The sequence below is a fragment of the Oryctolagus cuniculus genome, chromosome 19 (assembly GCF_051225735.1).
Source record: "Oryctolagus cuniculus isolate XC-2025 breed Fujian yellow rabbit chromosome 19, ASM5122573v1, whole genome shotgun sequence".
NCBI classification, from domain to species: domain Eukaryota; kingdom Metazoa; phylum Chordata; class Mammalia; order Lagomorpha; family Leporidae; genus Oryctolagus; species Oryctolagus cuniculus.
In genome coordinates this window covers 17,956,996-17,973,601 of record NC_142885.1, presented here as the reverse complement: position 1 = coordinate 17,973,601, position 16,606 = coordinate 17,956,996, and the positions used below count along the sequence as shown (strand labels likewise).

At 59.4% G+C, this 16,606-nt stretch overlaps 1 protein-coding gene across 2 annotated transcripts in view; it reads left to right on the top strand.

Moving 5' to 3' along the window:
* Positions 1-16,606, top strand: part of HIP1 (huntingtin interacting protein 1) — a 138,455-nt gene that overhangs the window by 49,709 nt on the left and 72,140 nt on the right. Inside the window, exon 1 of one of the 2 annotated variants that reach the window (XM_051835460.3) lies at positions 13,795-14,038. The exons of the other annotated variant lie outside the window; for it this stretch is intronic. Coding sequence (XP_051691420.3) covers positions 14,021-14,038 — 18 coding nt within the window. The 5' untranslated portion in view covers positions 13,795-14,020. Of the gene's footprint in view, positions 1-13,794; positions 14,039-16,606 lie in introns of those variants that run through there. 2 annotated transcript variants of the gene reach the window in all.

Sequence of the window (16,606 nt, the reverse complement as noted above, 5' to 3'; positions counted from 1 at the left end):
TCCAGAGCTAGCTGTGTGCTCGGTGCACGGGGCGGGGGAGGCTCATGAGGCCTGGGCACACTGCAAAAGAAGCCGTAGTGTGCGTCTCTGCTAGGGAGAGAGGAGCAGAGACAGGGACACAAAGGCTGCCAAGGCCCTGGGCTGAAGCCTGGGCCACGAGGGCAGGAGGGGCTGGGGCCAAGGCTGGAGGGCGGCAGCCGGAGGGAGGAAGACCCCAGGTTTCCCCCTTGAAAGTCCCAGGTGGGGAGCTCTCGGGGGTTTTGGGGAGATGTCCTGCCTGCAGTGCTGAGTGATTCCTGTGGTGGCAAGTGGCCACCGAGAGGAGAGGAGCCTGCCGTCCCCAGCTCCTCATCCCCAAGACTAGGATCCGTGATGGACATGGGCCCCAGCCTGTGAGGCCTGTGGGGACGGAGCCCGGGGCGGGGGGGGGGTCCCTGAGGCCTCGCAGGAGGAGTGAAGAGTGGGCTCAGCAGTTCAGATATCAGAGTGCTTGGGTCCAGGGCTCCCTCCACTGCCGTTCCAGCTTCCTGCCGATGCACACCCTGGCATGCAGCAGTGGTGGCCCAAGTGGTTGGACCCCTGCCTCCCGTGCAGAAGACCTGGGCTGAGTTCTGTGGCTCCCCCTGGCATTCAGGGAGTGAATCAGTGGATGGGAGGTCTCCCTCGTTCTTTGCTTCTCAGATGAATAAAGTGAATGAATGAATGAATGAATGAAACAGTGAGCTTTAGCCCACGTTGACCAAGGGCCGGCTGTGAGCAAGGTGGGCAATGAGGGCTGTAGAAATCCCGACGTCTCCCCTGCACGGGGCTTTGCTGAACTTGCCTTTGCCGCACCTGGCACTCCTGCCTGGAACACCTCCATCTGTCACCTCCTGCCCCTCCCCTGCTTGCCCCCATCCCCCTCGGGTGCTCCCTGGCCCGGGACTCTGGCTCACAGAATGTAGCCTGGGACTATGCACACAAGACAAGGTTTCCTGGGCTGAACCAGAAGAGAGAGGCCAGTAAGGGCTGGGCTGACATGGAGGGCCCTTGAGGGCACAAGAGCAGTAGCAGGCCAGGGCGGGAGGGGCGGGTGGCGGTGGCCAGGGTCTCATCAGGCTTGGTGATCAGGGTTCTCCAAAGCAGCAGAAGAGAGAGAAGCAGGAGTCTGAAAGGGATTGGCTTAGGCATGGGTGGGGGCTGGAAGCTCCACCTGCAAGCCGTAGCCCCAGGAAAGCCCGCGTTGTGATTGGGTGCAGAGAGCCAGGGCAGCCAATGGTGGCTGTTCCTTCTGTTGCATTCAGGGCCCCTGGTGATTGGATGATGCCCACCCTGCCCCACTGCCTCTACCCACTCACAGGCTCGGCTCCTCCAGATCCGGGCAGCCTGGGGCCCACACACAGCAGTGCCCCTCGCACCTGTGGTGCCCTCACGGCCAGCCATCACCTGGCACATGCTGGGAGCCCGGCTGGGGGGCTTCTGCTTTCATTAACCCTTTGTGCCCCACCCCCAAGAGTGCTGTTCACAGGGAGAGAATGGACTTGGACAGGGGCAAAGCCTCTTCTCGGCCAGTGTTGGATTGTGAATACAGCTTTCCCGCCTCGGGCCTTCTGTGGCTTTATTTTATTTAATCTTATTTGAAAGGCAGAGAGATGGAGGAAAAGAGGTCTTCCATCTGCTGGTTCACTCCCCAAATGGCTACAATGACCCAGCCCGGTCCAGGCTGAAGCCAGGAGCCCAGAGCTCCATCTGGTTCTCCTACAGGGGTTACAGGGTCCAAAGCACTTGGGCCATCTTCCAGTGCCTCCCCAGGCGCATGAGCAGGGAGCTGGGTAGAAAGTGGAGCAGCCGGGACTTGAACCAGTGCTCTGATGTGGGGTGCCGGTGTCACAGGAGGAAGCTTAACCTGCTGCGCCAGGACGACCGGCCCCTTTGTGTGGCTTCCACCTTCACATCCTGCCTACTCCAGTATGCTGTTGTAACTGATGATTGCTCCTGACAGTGACAATTAACGTGGATGGTGCTTTAATAGAGAGGATAGCTAACTCCTGGAAGCATGCCAGGCAGTTCTTCAAGTGCCTCGTGTGTATTTAACTCAGTCTCCAAACAACTCCAGGAGGTAGCTCCAGCAGGCTCTATTTTGTAGGCAGGGCAGCTGAGGCCCAGAGAGGTTGAGTGACTTGCTGAGGCCACACATCCTAAGTGCTAGAGCCAGGCCTGCAGCCCAGAATCTCCTGTGACTCACACAGGGAAAAGCCCAAGGCCACACAGTAAGAGTTGGGGGGGGGGGGGACTTGAACCTGGGGACTCAGATGGAAGCGCCTCATCTTCGCTCAGCCTCCCCACTCTGCCCTCAGAATGCCAGGATATCTGTCCTGTGCCCAGGGTCTGGCCGGCTTCCCTTCTTATGCGGGCTGTGCCCTCCCAGGTGCCCCAGCCCCATCCACCTGTGTGTGCAGCTACCTCCTGCCGAATGCTTGCTGTACGCAGCCTGTGTGTGGCTCTTTTAAAAAAGAAGTATGTGGAATGAATAAGCACCTAAAAATAACCCAGGATCAAGTTTTTTTTTTTTTTTTTTTTTTTTAAGGGAGGCTCTGTTTTCTTTCTCTTTCCTCTTCTCCCTCTCTCCACCCCCAAGGCCTGTGGCCGTGGCCGCTGGCTGGCAGCTGGGCCCGGCTGGGCTTCTAGCAGGCTGTAATTACATGGCATTAGCCTGGTCGCCTCCCGCTGCAGGGCGGGGATCCTGTGCTTGGCCGCCTTGGAGCCAGCGCTTCACGCCCTACCTCCGGGTCCACGCTTCCGAGCCGGACTCCTGGACTTGCGCTCCTAGGAGCAGCCTTGGGAAAGCCTCCCTGAGGAGGAGGCTGGCAGCTTCTAGGCCGGGCCACCGAGGGTCCCCCTAAATTGTTGACCTCAGGGAGGTCAAGCAGGGGCAGAGAGCGCAGGCAGCTGGGGTGGGGGAGGTCAGGGGAGAGCTGCCCCCCCCCAGGCGAGGCTCCCTGCTGACTCAGGGTCTGGGTGCCCCTCACTCCTGCTGGCCACCCACAGGCTGCCTGCTAAGGCTCTGGAATCCAACAGATCCTGGACCCCGTGTTTGGCCCAGCAGTTAAGACCGTGCTGCTTGGGACACCCACATCCCGTATCAGAGTGGCTGGGTTCAAGTCCTGGTTCCGTTCCTGAAGATGACTCCCTGCTAAAGCACTCCTTGAGAGGCAACAGGTGACGGCTGCAATAGGGAGACCCCTGCCACCTACTCGGGAGACCCAGGTGATGTCCCCAGCTTCCTGTTTTGGCCCCGCCCAGCTGTCACCAGCATCCGGGAAGTGAACCAGTGGACGGGAGTTCTGCCTGTCTCTTTCTCCCTCTCTCTGCATCTCATCATATAAAGTGGCATCCTACAGCCAGGCCAGTGTTCTTCCTCTGGGGTCAGTCTTGCAGTGTGGGTGTAGGTTCTGGGTCTGGACTGGACGCCTGTGATGCCAGGTGCGCAGAAAGGGCTGAGGATGGGGGAGGGAAGTGGCAGTGGAAGAGGGAAGAGAAAGGTACTGGGGCAGAGGGCGCTGAGGTCTCTGCTTAGGCTGAGCCTCTGGGCATGGGGTGGAAAATTCCAGGTAGAAGCCTGGAAATCCCCAGCGTAGGAGCAGCAGGAAGGGAAGTGCCGCACTTCCTCATCCCCTGCACCCCTTGGCTTTGGCCAAGACCTGGGGGGGGGTGGAGGTGGCGGGGGATCCTGCGTCCCAGCCACTGGTGCTTCCCCGTCTTGGCTGCACGTCACAACCCTGCACTTCATGATGCCCAGGCTGGCCCCAGACCGGTTCCGTCAGCATCCTGGGGCTGGCCCAGCTTCCAGGTGATCGCGGCTGACACCGGCTGCGATCCACCCTAGCAGGGACAGGCTGCTTTTCCCGCCACCCTCTCTCTTGCTCTTTAACTTCTGCTTGCTCAGAGTCCCAGGGTCAGCATGGCCCTGCATAGTAGGTGCTAGGTAAGTCACATTAGGAGCTCTGATAATGATCTCCAGGCCATCTTCCAAGGGCTGGACGCATTTGCAGAGTGCTTGTCCAGGATTTCATTTGCACATGTCCCTTATCAACACTGAAGGGGTGGGCCTGTGTTGTGGTACAGCGAGTTAAGTAGGCGCCTGGGATCTGGGATGCCGACCTCAGTCCATAAATATCGGACTGCTGGTTCCAGCCCTGGCTGCTCTGCTCTCAGTCCAGCTTTCTGCTAATGTGCACCCTGGGAGGAGGCAGCAGCTGATGGCCCAGGGCCTTGGGCCCCTGCCACCCATCTAGGAGGCCTGGATGGAGTTCCCAGGCTCCTGGCTTCAGCCTGACCCATTTGTAGAATGAACTGGCAGATGGAAGATCTCCCGCTCTCTCTCTCTGCCCACCCCCACCTTTCTAGGAGCTGAAAATAAATAAGTAAACATTGCCAGCAATACTAATGGAAGCATCAGCGTGACAACTGCACTTAAGTTCCCCAAGGGATGAAAACCAAAGCCCAGGGCCAGCCCAGAGAGCCCTCATGGAGAGCGTGGAGAGCGCTACTGCTTCTGCCCAGGCCTGACCTCAGGGTGATGTCATCCTGCTGACAAAGCCAACCTCCCATATGGCCCTTCCTGGCCCCAGGGGGCCTCACAGGTGACTCCTAAACTGCCTGCCCTCAGGCCCTGGAGAAAGGGCCTCTCTTAGCAGCCCCGCCTCTTCCAGGTCCCCAGGGCAGACTCTGTGCGCCCTGCCCTTCCTCCCTGCAGCATGTCTGGCCTCTTTTCTCCCCTTGCCCATTCCATCACTCGCCTTTCTAGTCCCCCATGGGGGTCCCCGACTGCCTGTGGTTTCCAGCCCGGCTCTCCTCCTGATCCTCTCCTGGTACGGCACTGGGCACGAGACTGAGTCCCCACGAGGGTCTCGCCAGCACTCAGCTCTGCTCTGGGTGTCGCCGGGTGTCCGTCCTACGCAGTGGCCTGCCAGCCCTCTGTTGCCCGCATGGGAGAGCCCGAGCAGTCCATCTAGAACTACCTCCCACTCCCCTTCTGTCCGCTGTGGCTGCCCAGGACATACGTGGCACAAGGCAGCGGCCACGCACGGTCACAGCATCACTTGTGTCCAACTCTGCTCCCACCTTCCCATGCATACTGCGTGCACCCTGATCTCCCCTGGCTACCAGCCTCCTTCCCTTCACAGCTCGGTCCACACGCTGTCCCCTGGGGCCTCGCAGGAGTAGGGTAGCCTGTGTGAGTGCCCGTGGTGCCTCCCCACGCGGGGTCCTGGCGCAGTGTGTGTCCGGGCACGCCTGGCCCAGCGTCTCCTAAGTCCTTGCGAGTTGCCTGAGAGCTCTGGGGCTGCTTCTGGCTCCCCCCATCATCCCCTGCTCTGCAGGGAAGTGCACTTCCGAGGGGGCGTGGCTGCAGCCAGCGATGTCTGATGAAGGCAGCCAGCGGCAGGCAGGACCTGGATGTGGAGGCTCACAGATGTGAGGTTCACAAATGCACCTGTGGATGCTTCCGCTGGAGCCGGAGTGAGGAGGCCGCTCAGCACCGTGCACCTTGCTCCTAGGAGCCCCCCGCCCTGTCGCTGACCACAGGGTATGGCTGCACTGCCGGGCTTCCAGGCAGGCCTCCTGCACTGGCCTGGGTCCCACAGAAGGCCCAGTGACAGCAAAGCCCTTGGCCTTTCCCAGCTGTAAGTGGCACTCATCACTCACTGATGCTGCAGCACTCTGGGTGGGGGTGGGGTGGGGGGTGGCCCAGGGGCAGAGGTGTCCCCACTGATGGCCTCCCTCCTAAAGGCTGTCCACTGAAAGTGACCCAAGTCCTCACTGTGCTGCGTTGACCCCAGGGAAGGAGGACCGTGGGCGTGGAGGCATGGGGAACACAAGGCAGATGACCAGTAGGTGGTTCTCACCTGTGGGACCTTGGGCAAGACACACGGACTTCTCTCGAGTCTGCGCCCTTGGCCATGAGCGTCACTGGGAGGATCAGACAGGTGGCCTCTGGCCTGGTCGCTGGCAGGTGGCAGGTGCGGACCCTGTGGTTGGTACCACATAGCACAGTACAGGTGCAGGTGAGGTTTCATGCACAGTTCTGTCCGTACTGCAGTAACTAGGTCTCCACCATGCGGCCCTTGCAGGGATTTGGCGTGGTCCATGTGGCTGCCCGGGCGCGTGGGAGAACTCGCTCCTGCAGGCCCAGCGTGTGGCTGGGATGTCAGCTGCGGTTAGGATGCTTCCGATTCCAGCTTCCAGCCAGAGGCAGCAGGGAGTGGCTCGAGTACTTGGGTCCCTGCCACCCATGGGGGAGACCTGGATCGAGGTCCAGGCTCCTGGCTTTGCTCTGGGCTGAGAAGGCATTGAGATGGAAGCCGGGTCCTCTGTGACCGCTGGCTGTGCCCAAGGAGGGAATTTTAGCGCCACCTAGTGGTTCACTCATCCTTTAGCAAGTTCTTGACTGCCGAGTTTTTGGCCCATTCCCCTGTGGCTGCGGGGATTTCTCCACCGTGCCCTGGTGGTTTGTTCATTGTGACGGCTTCCTGCCTCCACTGAAATCATTTCCTATCCATCTGTCTTTTTTTAAGATTTATTTTATTTATTTGAAAGGCATAGTGACAGAGGGAGGAGGAGAGAGAGAGAAAGAGAGAGTGCGCTCTCTTCCATCTGCTGGTTCACTCCCCAAGTGGCCACACCAGCTGGGACTGGACCAGGCTGAAGCCAGGAGCCCAGAGCTCCATCCTGGCCTCCCACATGGGTGCAGGGGCCAAGCACTTGAGCCCATCTTGCACTGCTTTCCCAGGCGGTTAGCAGGGAGCCGGATGGGAAGTGGAGCACCAGGTCTTGAACCGGCGCTCCGATATGGAATGTCCGTGTTACAAGCAGCAGTTTAACCTGCTCCACCATGGTGCCACAGACTTGGGTCTGCCGTGTGTGTTCTGTACCTTGCACTGTGCTCCGTTCCCCTGTGGCTGTGGGGTTTTCTCTTTCGTGCCCTGGTGTCTGGTTCATCTCTATGGTTTCCTAACCCACCCCCCCCAATCATTTTCTTGCCACCCCATTTGCACTTCTGTCTCGGGCTTTGGGGTCGCTGGGACAAGGCATGTATAAACTGTGGGCCTGTTTCGTGTGTGGTGACAAAACCATTCAGGGGAAGAGGTTTGAACTCCCGAGGGCCCGCCCTTGCACACCGACCACGGCTAGGCGTGTGGGGCAGCAGAACGGCTCAGTGCAGTGGAGGTGAGCCGAGGGCCAGAGGTCGGCCGGGCAGGGCACGCCTTCCAACCACAGGGCCCCAGCACCGGCGCTGGGGACGAAAGGGAGAGAAGGCAGCTGAACTGACTCGCGAGTTTTAAATGGAGATGAACTCTGTCAATGAAAATGCACACCAGCAAGACCCCTCCCCACCCCCACCCCCACCCCGGGCCTGCTCGCCCCACGGAGAGAGGGCAGGCAGCATTAGCTGGGGTGCCAGTGGGGGGCAGCTCTGGAGTACACCCAGCTCCTCTGCTTAGCTGTGGGGCCCTTGCACAAGGCACATCACTTCTCTGGGCCTCTCTTTTCTCACCTGTAAAATGGGGCAGTAATAGCAGTGCTCACTGCATAGGGCATCCTGGGGACCATGAGGCACAGTGCTTGTCCTCGGTGCCTGGAACTTGGGAAGAGCTCAGGCAGCATTGCCAGTCGCTACCGCCACAAGGCCCCACCCCCCACCCCCCAGCAGTGCCCGCCTGTCCCCCCCCCATCCTGCTTGGCAGGTGTTCTGAGATAAGCTCTGGATTAGGAACTCAGGTATTTCCTGAGGGTTTTCCTTTCTAACTTTTCGAACCTTTAAAGTGTAGCCATAGCTCCTGGGGCTGGTGTTGTGGCACAGCAGGTTAAGCCACCACCTGCGATTCCACCAGCATCCTGTATCACAGCTCAGGTTCAAGTCCCCTGGCTGCTCCAGTCCGGCTCCCTGCTGATACGCCTGGGAAGCAGTAGAAGATGGCCCAAGTGCTTGGAGCGCTGCACACACGTGGGAGACCCGGATGGAGTTCTGGGCTTCTGGCTTCAGCTTGACCCAACCCCTGCTGTTGATGCCATTTGGGGGAATGAAGCAGCGGATGAAAGATTCTCTAACTCTATCTCCAAATAAAATATAATACCCACGTCCTAATAGGAGTGTCTGAGTTCAATTAAAAACAAAACAAAACATGGCTCCAGAAAGAGAGGCAGAGGGAGGTTTTTCCCGGGAGTCAAAGTGAAGGTTTGAACTTGTTGAAAAAAGCCGGCTCCTGGCCAAGGCAAGCTCCGAGTGAACATGCCGTTCTGGGCCTGGGATTGCCAGCCCTGGTGCGGTCCCCGGGGACTCCCCTGGGAATCCCTCCACTCTTGGTTCTTGGCTAGCGTCCTCCAGCTCAGCTGGGCATGCTCAGTGGCTCTTTTTCTGTTCCTTTTGTTCCCTGTAAAGCCTATTTCTGTGCTGACCTTCACATCAAAGTGACTGTTATCTGTGACTTCTTATCCTTTTTTGCTTCTTCCCCTATGATTTCAGCTTTAAAAAAAATTTTTTTATTTACTTGAAAGGTAGAGTTACAAAGAGAGGGAGAGACAGAGAGAGAAAGAGAGAGGTTTTCTATCCACTGGTTCACTCCCCAAGTAGCTGCAACAGCTGGAGCTGGGCCGATCTGAAGCCAGGAGCCAGGAGCTTCTTCTGGGTCTCCCACGTGGGTGCCGGGACCCAAGCACTTGGGCCATCTTCTACTGCTTTCCCAGGCCATAGCAGGGAGCTGGATCGGAAGTGGAGCAGCTGAGACTGGAACCGGCGCCCATATGGGATGCCGGCCCTACAGGTGGGGGCTTAGCCAACCACACCACAGTGCTGGCTCCACAATTTCAGCTTTTCAAAGAAACCCATCTAGGAGTTTCTAGGAACAAGACTGCAAGGAGATTGAGACAGGTGTGTTGAGCCCACTTCCATCTGCACTGGGCGCTTGGTGTGCATTCGGCTGCCAGGCTCTCACACCAGCCCTAGGAGGTGTGAGACATATTTGCCCCTTTTCAGAGAAGAAAGTAGAAAGGCAGAGAGATGAAGGAAACTGTCCATATCTAGAAAGTAACGGCGCCAGGATGCAGCTTGAGATCTAAGTCCAGGGCCTGCAGTCCCTTCTTTGAGTGTCCATCGTCATGACATAAGCACAGTCACACCCTTGCTGCACACGGTGTTGTTGGCTACACATCGGACAGTGGTCCTATGGAATGCCGGTGATGCAGTTCTCAAGAGCACAACCCTGGGTCACACTGGCTGTTTCCTTATAAAAACTAAAACACCAGGGCCCGCGGGTTAAGTTGCCAGCTGTGACGCTGGCATCCCATATAGGCACCAGTTCAAGTCCTGGCTGCTCCACTTCCGATCCAGCTCCCTGCTAATGCTCCTGGGAAAGCAGCAGAAGATGGCCCAAATCCTTGGGCCCCTGCACTCACATGGGAGACCCAGAAGGAATTCCTGGCTCCTGGCTTTGGCCTGGGCTAGACTTGGTTGTTGTGGCCATTTGGGGAGTGAATCAGCAGATGGAAGATCTTTCTCTCTCTCTCTCTCCCTCTCTCTGTAACTCTGCCTGTCAAACAAATAAGTAAATTTAAAAATATATATATTTATTTATTTGTTTGGAGAGAGACATGGTCCGTCCACTAGTTCATTTCCCAGATGGCTGCAGCTGTCAGGACTGGGCCAGGCTGAAGCCAAGCCTCCCACATGGGTGGCAGGTGCCCAAGTACTTGGGCCATCATGTACTGCCCTGCCAGGTACATGGGCTAGAAGTCAGATCAGAAGCGGAGCAGCCAGGACTCCAACCTGCACTCTGATACGGGATGCTGGTACCTCAGGTGGTGGCTTAACCTGCTATGCCACAATGCCTGCCCCTAAAATAGACTTTAGTATTGTCTGTGCTGTGGGGCCTACCAGATGAGAGGGTCATATGAGATAACAGGCAGAAAGGTATTTTGTAAAGTTTATAGCCCTCAACATAGGCTTATTGTTGGTAGTAACATAGTAATGTACACCCTTTTGTGAAGAGCGCTGTTTAGTTTAAATCTTTTGCAGGTGGGGGATGGATGCATTTTCATGCATTTAGGGTCCAGTGTTTTAAATAAGGCCCTGTGTCGCTCCCCCTCTTCGTGGAGGAACGACACAGGACCCTGCGCTGTTCTTTTGTCTGCTCGGCCCTCCCCGGGTTTGCTGCTGGTTCTTCCCGGGTTGGCTACCATCCCTTCCACCTCCGTGGAAGGGCGGTTCCCCCTGCCACTTTCCCCACTTCCGCGGGGGAGCGGCACACCGCCGGCCGGCTCTCTCGGGGGCTGCACAGGTGTTCCTTCAGATAGATGTTCCTGGTGCATGTTGTCTCGCTCCTCCTTTATAATCCTCTTCCACCAATCCCAACTCTGCTACCCACACGCCGAGTACGCTGCTCTCCTCCAATCAGGAGCAGGTCCTGCTGTTTATTGGTTAAACTGGAGGCAGCTGTGTAGAAGCTGTTTCCTCCTCTCCCAGCGCCATATTGTGGGAGAGCAGATGCATAGAATAAGTCTTAATTCGAGTAACAGTCTAGTCTGAGTTGCTCCCCACAGCCCTGCCCAAGCCTGTCTTGGAGAGCATAGTATATATAGGCTTTGTAGGGCTAGGCTGCAGAACCACGGCTCACCAGTAGGTGTCAGCCTCTACCAGGACACACAGGCACTCAGCTGGGCTGCTGTGCTAAGGAGCCGGAGAACCTGCTGCACCACAGCCGCACCCCCTCCCCCACTGAGCCCCTTTTTTTCTGCTCAGTTTATTCAAAAAGGTGGCTCCCACCCTGAGCCGGGGGGCCCAGCGCTTCCAGCACAGCTAGAAATCGCCCTTCCTTCATGGCCGCACCAGTGGCTGCATCACTGCCTGGCAGCGCCGTGCTGGACCAGACTGCCCCCGCCGGCCCCGCCTGGCCACTGCTCCTGGGAGTGTCCATAGGAGCAGCAGGAAGGGCAGGCTCCCAAAGGGGCACTGCAATGGGTGGGGCTCACAGGGTGATGGATTAGCCAAGGTGGAAGGGGCATGCTGGCTCCCTGGGGGTGCATGTGTGGATGCACACAGACCCCGGTGCACACCCAAGCAGGCTTCAGAAATGGGCTGGGAAAAAGCTGCTTGTGGGTGTCAAACAGTTTTTCTTTTCCCACCAAAAGAAACATTCATAATTGTATTTTGCCAGGAGCTTTGAAAGCCCCTTTCTTGCACGTGCTCACATGTAAACGTTGGCTCAGTGGCCAGCGGCTGCTGGCAGGCTCCCCCCAACTCCTGGAGCAGGACAGGGGGCCTGGCCCTGCCTGGTCTCTCTTGCTGCAGCTCCCAGGGGAGGATGCCCTACAGAGCAGGCAGCCCCAGGCCAGGCACCTGCCCGAGGTGCGACTCACTACTGACATTAGGCACTGTACACATTTACGGTGGCTGCCATAACAGTGACCCCACACTTGGCTGCTGGAACAACAGAGCTGTGTTTTTTCAGAGTGCTGCAGGCCGCAAGTCCCACATCAACATCGCCAGGCCCAAAGCAAAGGTGTGCCAGGGCTGCGCTCCCCTTGGAGGCCCCAGGAAGAATCTGTCCATTGCTTTTTCCAGCTCCCGATGGCTGCCGACATTCCTTGGCTTGTGGCCGTGTCACTGCCACTCCTGCTCCTGTGCTACATTGCCTTGTGTCTTCTTTCTTTCTTAATTAATTAATTATTGATTGATTTTGAGAGGCAGAGAGAAAGAGCTCCCATCTGCTGGTTTGCTCCCCCCAAATGCCCTTAACAGCTTAGGATGGACTGGGCCAAAGCCAGGAATCAGGAACTCCATCTGGGTCTCCCACGTAGGTGGCAGGGACCCAACCACTTGAGCCAGCCCCTGCTGCCTCCCAGGGTGTACATTAGCAGCAAGCAAGAGTCGGGAGCTGGAGCTGGCTATGGGACACCAGGCTCTTAACCATTAGGGTGGACACCCACCACCTGTGTCTTCTCTGTGTGTCCACTCTCCCTTTACGAGGGACATGAGCGTGGTTAGGGCCTATGCATATGTCTTCACATAATCTTAACTTCTCAGGATTCTTGGTTGCATCTGCAAAGCCTTCACCATGGTGGGAAACATTTCTAGGTTCCAGGGGTGAAGAGCTGACATTTTAGGGGTCATTCTTCAGCCTCTTATGGGTAGGATTTGGGGAGGTTTTATTTGACCCTCACCACCTCCCTGAGTCATGCATTTAAACACGGAACGCCTATCAGTGTAAGACAGTGGTGGTCCGATGGTGATCCAGCCACTCAAGCTGCAGGTAACCCAACACCTATTTCTGCACTGGGTGACTCCTGCTGCCCCACATAGCCCTGCTCCCCCGTCAGTGGCAGGCAGTGTTAGGAAGTGCCAGAGAGGCACGCTTCTCTCTCGGGCCCCGCTGCACTGGGGGTTACCCAGCACAGCGGAACGGAGCAGCCCTCCTGACTTCTGGAGGGGGGCCATGTTCAGACTTGGGGTTGGCCAGAGGGGTCAGGGCCCACAGTTTCCCTCCTTGAAGCGATGGTCCTCCCGACAGGCCCGACTGGCCCAGGCACCGGAAGTCACCCCTGCCAAGAACACCTCTTCCATCCCGTACTTCTGTCTCCTTGTCACCATTCCTCCCGTGTGTTCTCACGCCGCCCTAAGAGGCCGCTGGGAAAGAGTTCCAGCTTCATAGACCAGAGAGTGGAGTTGAAGGGCAGAGGCCTGTAGGACCAGGGTGGCGGACTGTGTCGTCTTCTCCCGCTCTGGCTTGGTGGCAGGGGGGCTGGGCCCCATCGCCGGTTCATAGGCAAGGACTTCAAGCGTTGGCTGCCCCAGCCGGCAGGCTCGCTCTTTGGGGTTCGGGCATCCCCAGCCTTGTCTCCTCCTGTGTAAAGTGGACTCCCCCCACCCTGCATCTACTGCACCCCACAGCTTCCTGTTCATCTGGTTAGGAGGGGTGGGCTGTGCTCAAGGCTTGCACAGAGCAGGGACTCCCAGGGAACCCTTAACTGGGGGGGGGGGGGCTTTATAACACCAGATGTGCGCCTGCCGGGAGTGGCCGCTGGCCTGGAATTTCCAGACTCCCAGTGCAGTGAGGAACGGGAGACTGGGGATGCCTGCCCAAGAGCTGGGAGCTCCGAGCTTTGGAAAGCCTGGGAGCCAATTCCCTTCACTGCGGGTAGGGCTGGGGGCAGGGGGCTCACTCGATGGGAGATGGAGGAGGGGGCTTCCTGAGGGTACCTGCTCCCCTCCCTTCTATTTGCCCATCTGTTTGGAGACCCCAGACTCATTTGGGAGGCCCCTGGGGGATTAGCCGCAGGAGGCCAACAACAGGCTCTGAATTCCCCCTTTGTCCGGGGAAGCCAAGTGGGGAGGGGCCGGGCAGACCCCCTGCCCCCGCTGGAATGTCTGCAGCCGCGCCCCCGGCCCGCCCTTCTTTCCATCCGCCTGCCCGGCCCGCGGGTCCCACCGGCGAAGCACGAGCGCGCACGCGCACACACACACACACTCGTGCACACACAGGTACACAGACATGTGCGCGCCTCACAGACACACATGCACACACTCCCAGGCGGCCCGGCAGCCTCCCGCGCGGGTTCGGCTCCGCCTGCAGCCCGAGCTCGGGGAAGCCACCTTTGTTATTCAAATCACAGCCACGCCGCGCGCGAGCGCCGGGGCCGCGGGCTCCAGTCCGAGAACGCGCCCCCGCGGCCCCAGCCGGCCTCGGGGTTTCCCGGCCCGCGCGGGGGGCCGGGCGCGCTCCGCCGCGGGGCCGCGCCTCCCCCGCCCCCGCCTTGCGCTGCGGCTCCGCGCCCGGCCCCCTCCCCCCGCCTCCCCACCCCCTCCCCTCCCCTCCCCGGGTCCAGCCTCGGTGCAGCCGCCGTCGCCGCAGCCGTCACCGGCCCGGGTCGGTGCACGGGGACCCCGCCGGTGCCCTCCCCACAGCATGGTCCCCTCGGGGCGGAACTAGCCGGGGGCAGCGCCCGGGGCAGCGGAGCCCGGGGGGGTGGGGCGGCCGCAGCAGCGGTCATGGATGCGAGCAAGATGGTGAGTGAGCGCCGAGCTCGGCCCGGCCTCCCCCCCCCCACCCCACCCCGCGCCTTCCCCGTCGGCGCCCTCCATTGAAAGTTTCTGGATTGTTGATCCTGCCTGTTGGCCCCAACTCCGGGCGAGCCGGAGGAGGGAGCCGGGCCAGGAGTCTGGAGGCGGCTGCGCGCCGGGGCTGCCCGGAGATCTCGCCGACCCCGGGGACAGGGCCGTGGGGTTCGCTGGGGGCGCGTGGGCAGGGCTGGGGACGAGGCGGGGGAAGCCTGCTGGTTGCCCTGGGATCTCTGGGAAGAACTGGAGGGCTGGCCGGTGGGCGGGGAGGCGCAGGTGAGTGCGGAGAGAGGGCACGGCGGCGGCGCTTTCACGGTCCCAGGAATGGACCCCGGGCATGGAGCCCTTGTAAACCCCAGCCTGCGTGGGCGGGGGGAGCTACCGCTTTGGCTTCCTAAGCGTGTGACTCTGGTTCCTTTAGAGAGGGGGGCGCCCCTGCGGCCCACCCACCCCAACCCGGAGCACGGTAGGAGCCGAGGAAACGCGATTCTTTGATGGAAGGTAGCAGCCCGGGCAGGTGGCAGGGTGTGACTGGGAGGGTTCTGAAGGGAGGGGGGTGGCCTCAGGGAGTAGTGGAAACTGCAGGTGCTCCGGGGCAGGGGTCTCACTTGGCCACCACTCCGAGTGGAGATTGACAGTTGCCACCCAGATTGTAATTTAGCCCAGGATGCTGCCTGCCCTACCTTGCAGCCCTTCGGGGCCCCTGTGGCAGGGCTGCAGAGGAAGGGAGTTGCCCCCCTCCCACCATGTGGCTCTGGGGTTTGAGTTCATTGTGCACCAAATGAGGCCAGCGTCCCCAGGGGGTACCTTTCTGAGACAGCCTGACCTGTGTAGAAGGCGGGTGCCGCCTGGCCTTAGCAGCCTGCCTTGGATGGGGGCCAAGTGGGCCCCTCTCTGCCTGTGGTGGGAGGACCAGTTGCAAGCTGCCCCTGGGTAGGGGGCACCATCGCCATAGGAGATCTTCCAGTCCAGCCAGGTTGGGCAGGGCTCCTATCCGTGCCAGGAAATTTTCGCTTTCTTTGGGCATCCGTTAGCCCTCCCCCTAGAGAAGAAAATCCTCTTTGTAGCTGTGGAGGTGCGCAGGTGGGAACCTGAGCGTGGGGGGGGGGGGCACGTGTGTGGCTCTTTCCTGGAGGTGTCTCAGCAGCGCCAGGGAGTGGCCCCTCTGGGCTGTGCTTGGGCAGGGGGCTTGGGGAGTGCTCACCTGCTCACCCTGGAGGCTTCTCCTGGCTGGCACCCAGGTTCCCTCCAAAGCCTGGCGTGGGAGGAGCAGCCTGCGGGGTTTAGGGAGCTCTGGTCTTGCAGAGAGAGCCAAGTCACTTCTGACACTCCCACCTCCCTCCCTCCAGCCCGCATTAATTCAACGGCATTTATCCAGTTCCTGTCAAGCACACCAGATGAAGGACATAGTGAGAGGTCCAGGGAGATATATAGGTGCCAGCCAGCAGTTGGTGTCAGCGCAGGCCCCCATCAGAGGGCAGGGAGGGAGTGGTCTAAGAGGGGTCTGCAGTGCAGTTGGGGTGGGGGGAGCATGAGGCTGGAGCGGGCTCTGCTGAGAGCCGCAGGAGGAAGAGGGCACGGCCCACTGGGTGAACGGGAGGGCAGTTGTCTGGGCCGGAGGTTTGGGATCAGGAAATGGCCAGACCGTTGGTTGGTTGGGACCCAACCAGGAAAGGTTTGAATGGCAGCCAAGGTGTTCAGCCCCTGGCCTGGAGGCCCTGGGTAACCTCTAGAGAATTCTAAGCCTCTGAGATCTGAGATCAGGCACGCCTGATCGCCTCTTTCCTCTTTGACTTGGGATCCAAACAAAAGGGATGTTAGATTCTCATTGGTCGTTGGGCAGCCGAGCGCCCAGCCCAGAAACAATTGTCCTCAGCTCCCTGGAGAGGACATAGACCCTGGACTGTGTAGTGAGAACCTGAGCCACCCCCAGGGGATTGGCGCCGGCTTCCGCTGCCTGCAGGAGGCTGAAGCTGCGAGTTGACCATTCAAAACCCCAGTCTCGGGATTGTGAGGGTCTCACTCGCTCCAGCGGCCCTGGGCTCCTGCGTTGAGTTCAGCCACATCCTCCGTGGAGTCCAGCGTCAGCCCCGGGGCGGGGGGTGCCTCTTGCTCTTAATGAAGAAAAGCAGTGTTCACCTGCTTCCCTGCGTAAAGGTGTCTTAACTTCTGTGTCAGGGCGAAGAACCAGCCCCCAGGAGCTTAGCAAAGGTTGCAAAGAGACCTTTGAAGACTCCTCCGTCCATGGTGGTTCCTCCGATCCCCCTCCCCCCACTGCCCCCACCCCTTTAATTTCTTGATTGGCTTGCAGAGCCAGTGGCTGCTCTTGAGACCTGCCCTCTCCCAGGTCGCCTTATCTTTCTGAATGGGAGCACAAGTGACCGGAGTCAGTGGATTCGCCAGCTGGTGCCACTGATGAATTTTTGATGACATCAGATATCTGCCCCAGGGACAGCCAGTTAACCCTGCACTCGGGGATACACTACAGATGCCTTTTAGGGGGCGGTGGTGGAGTCT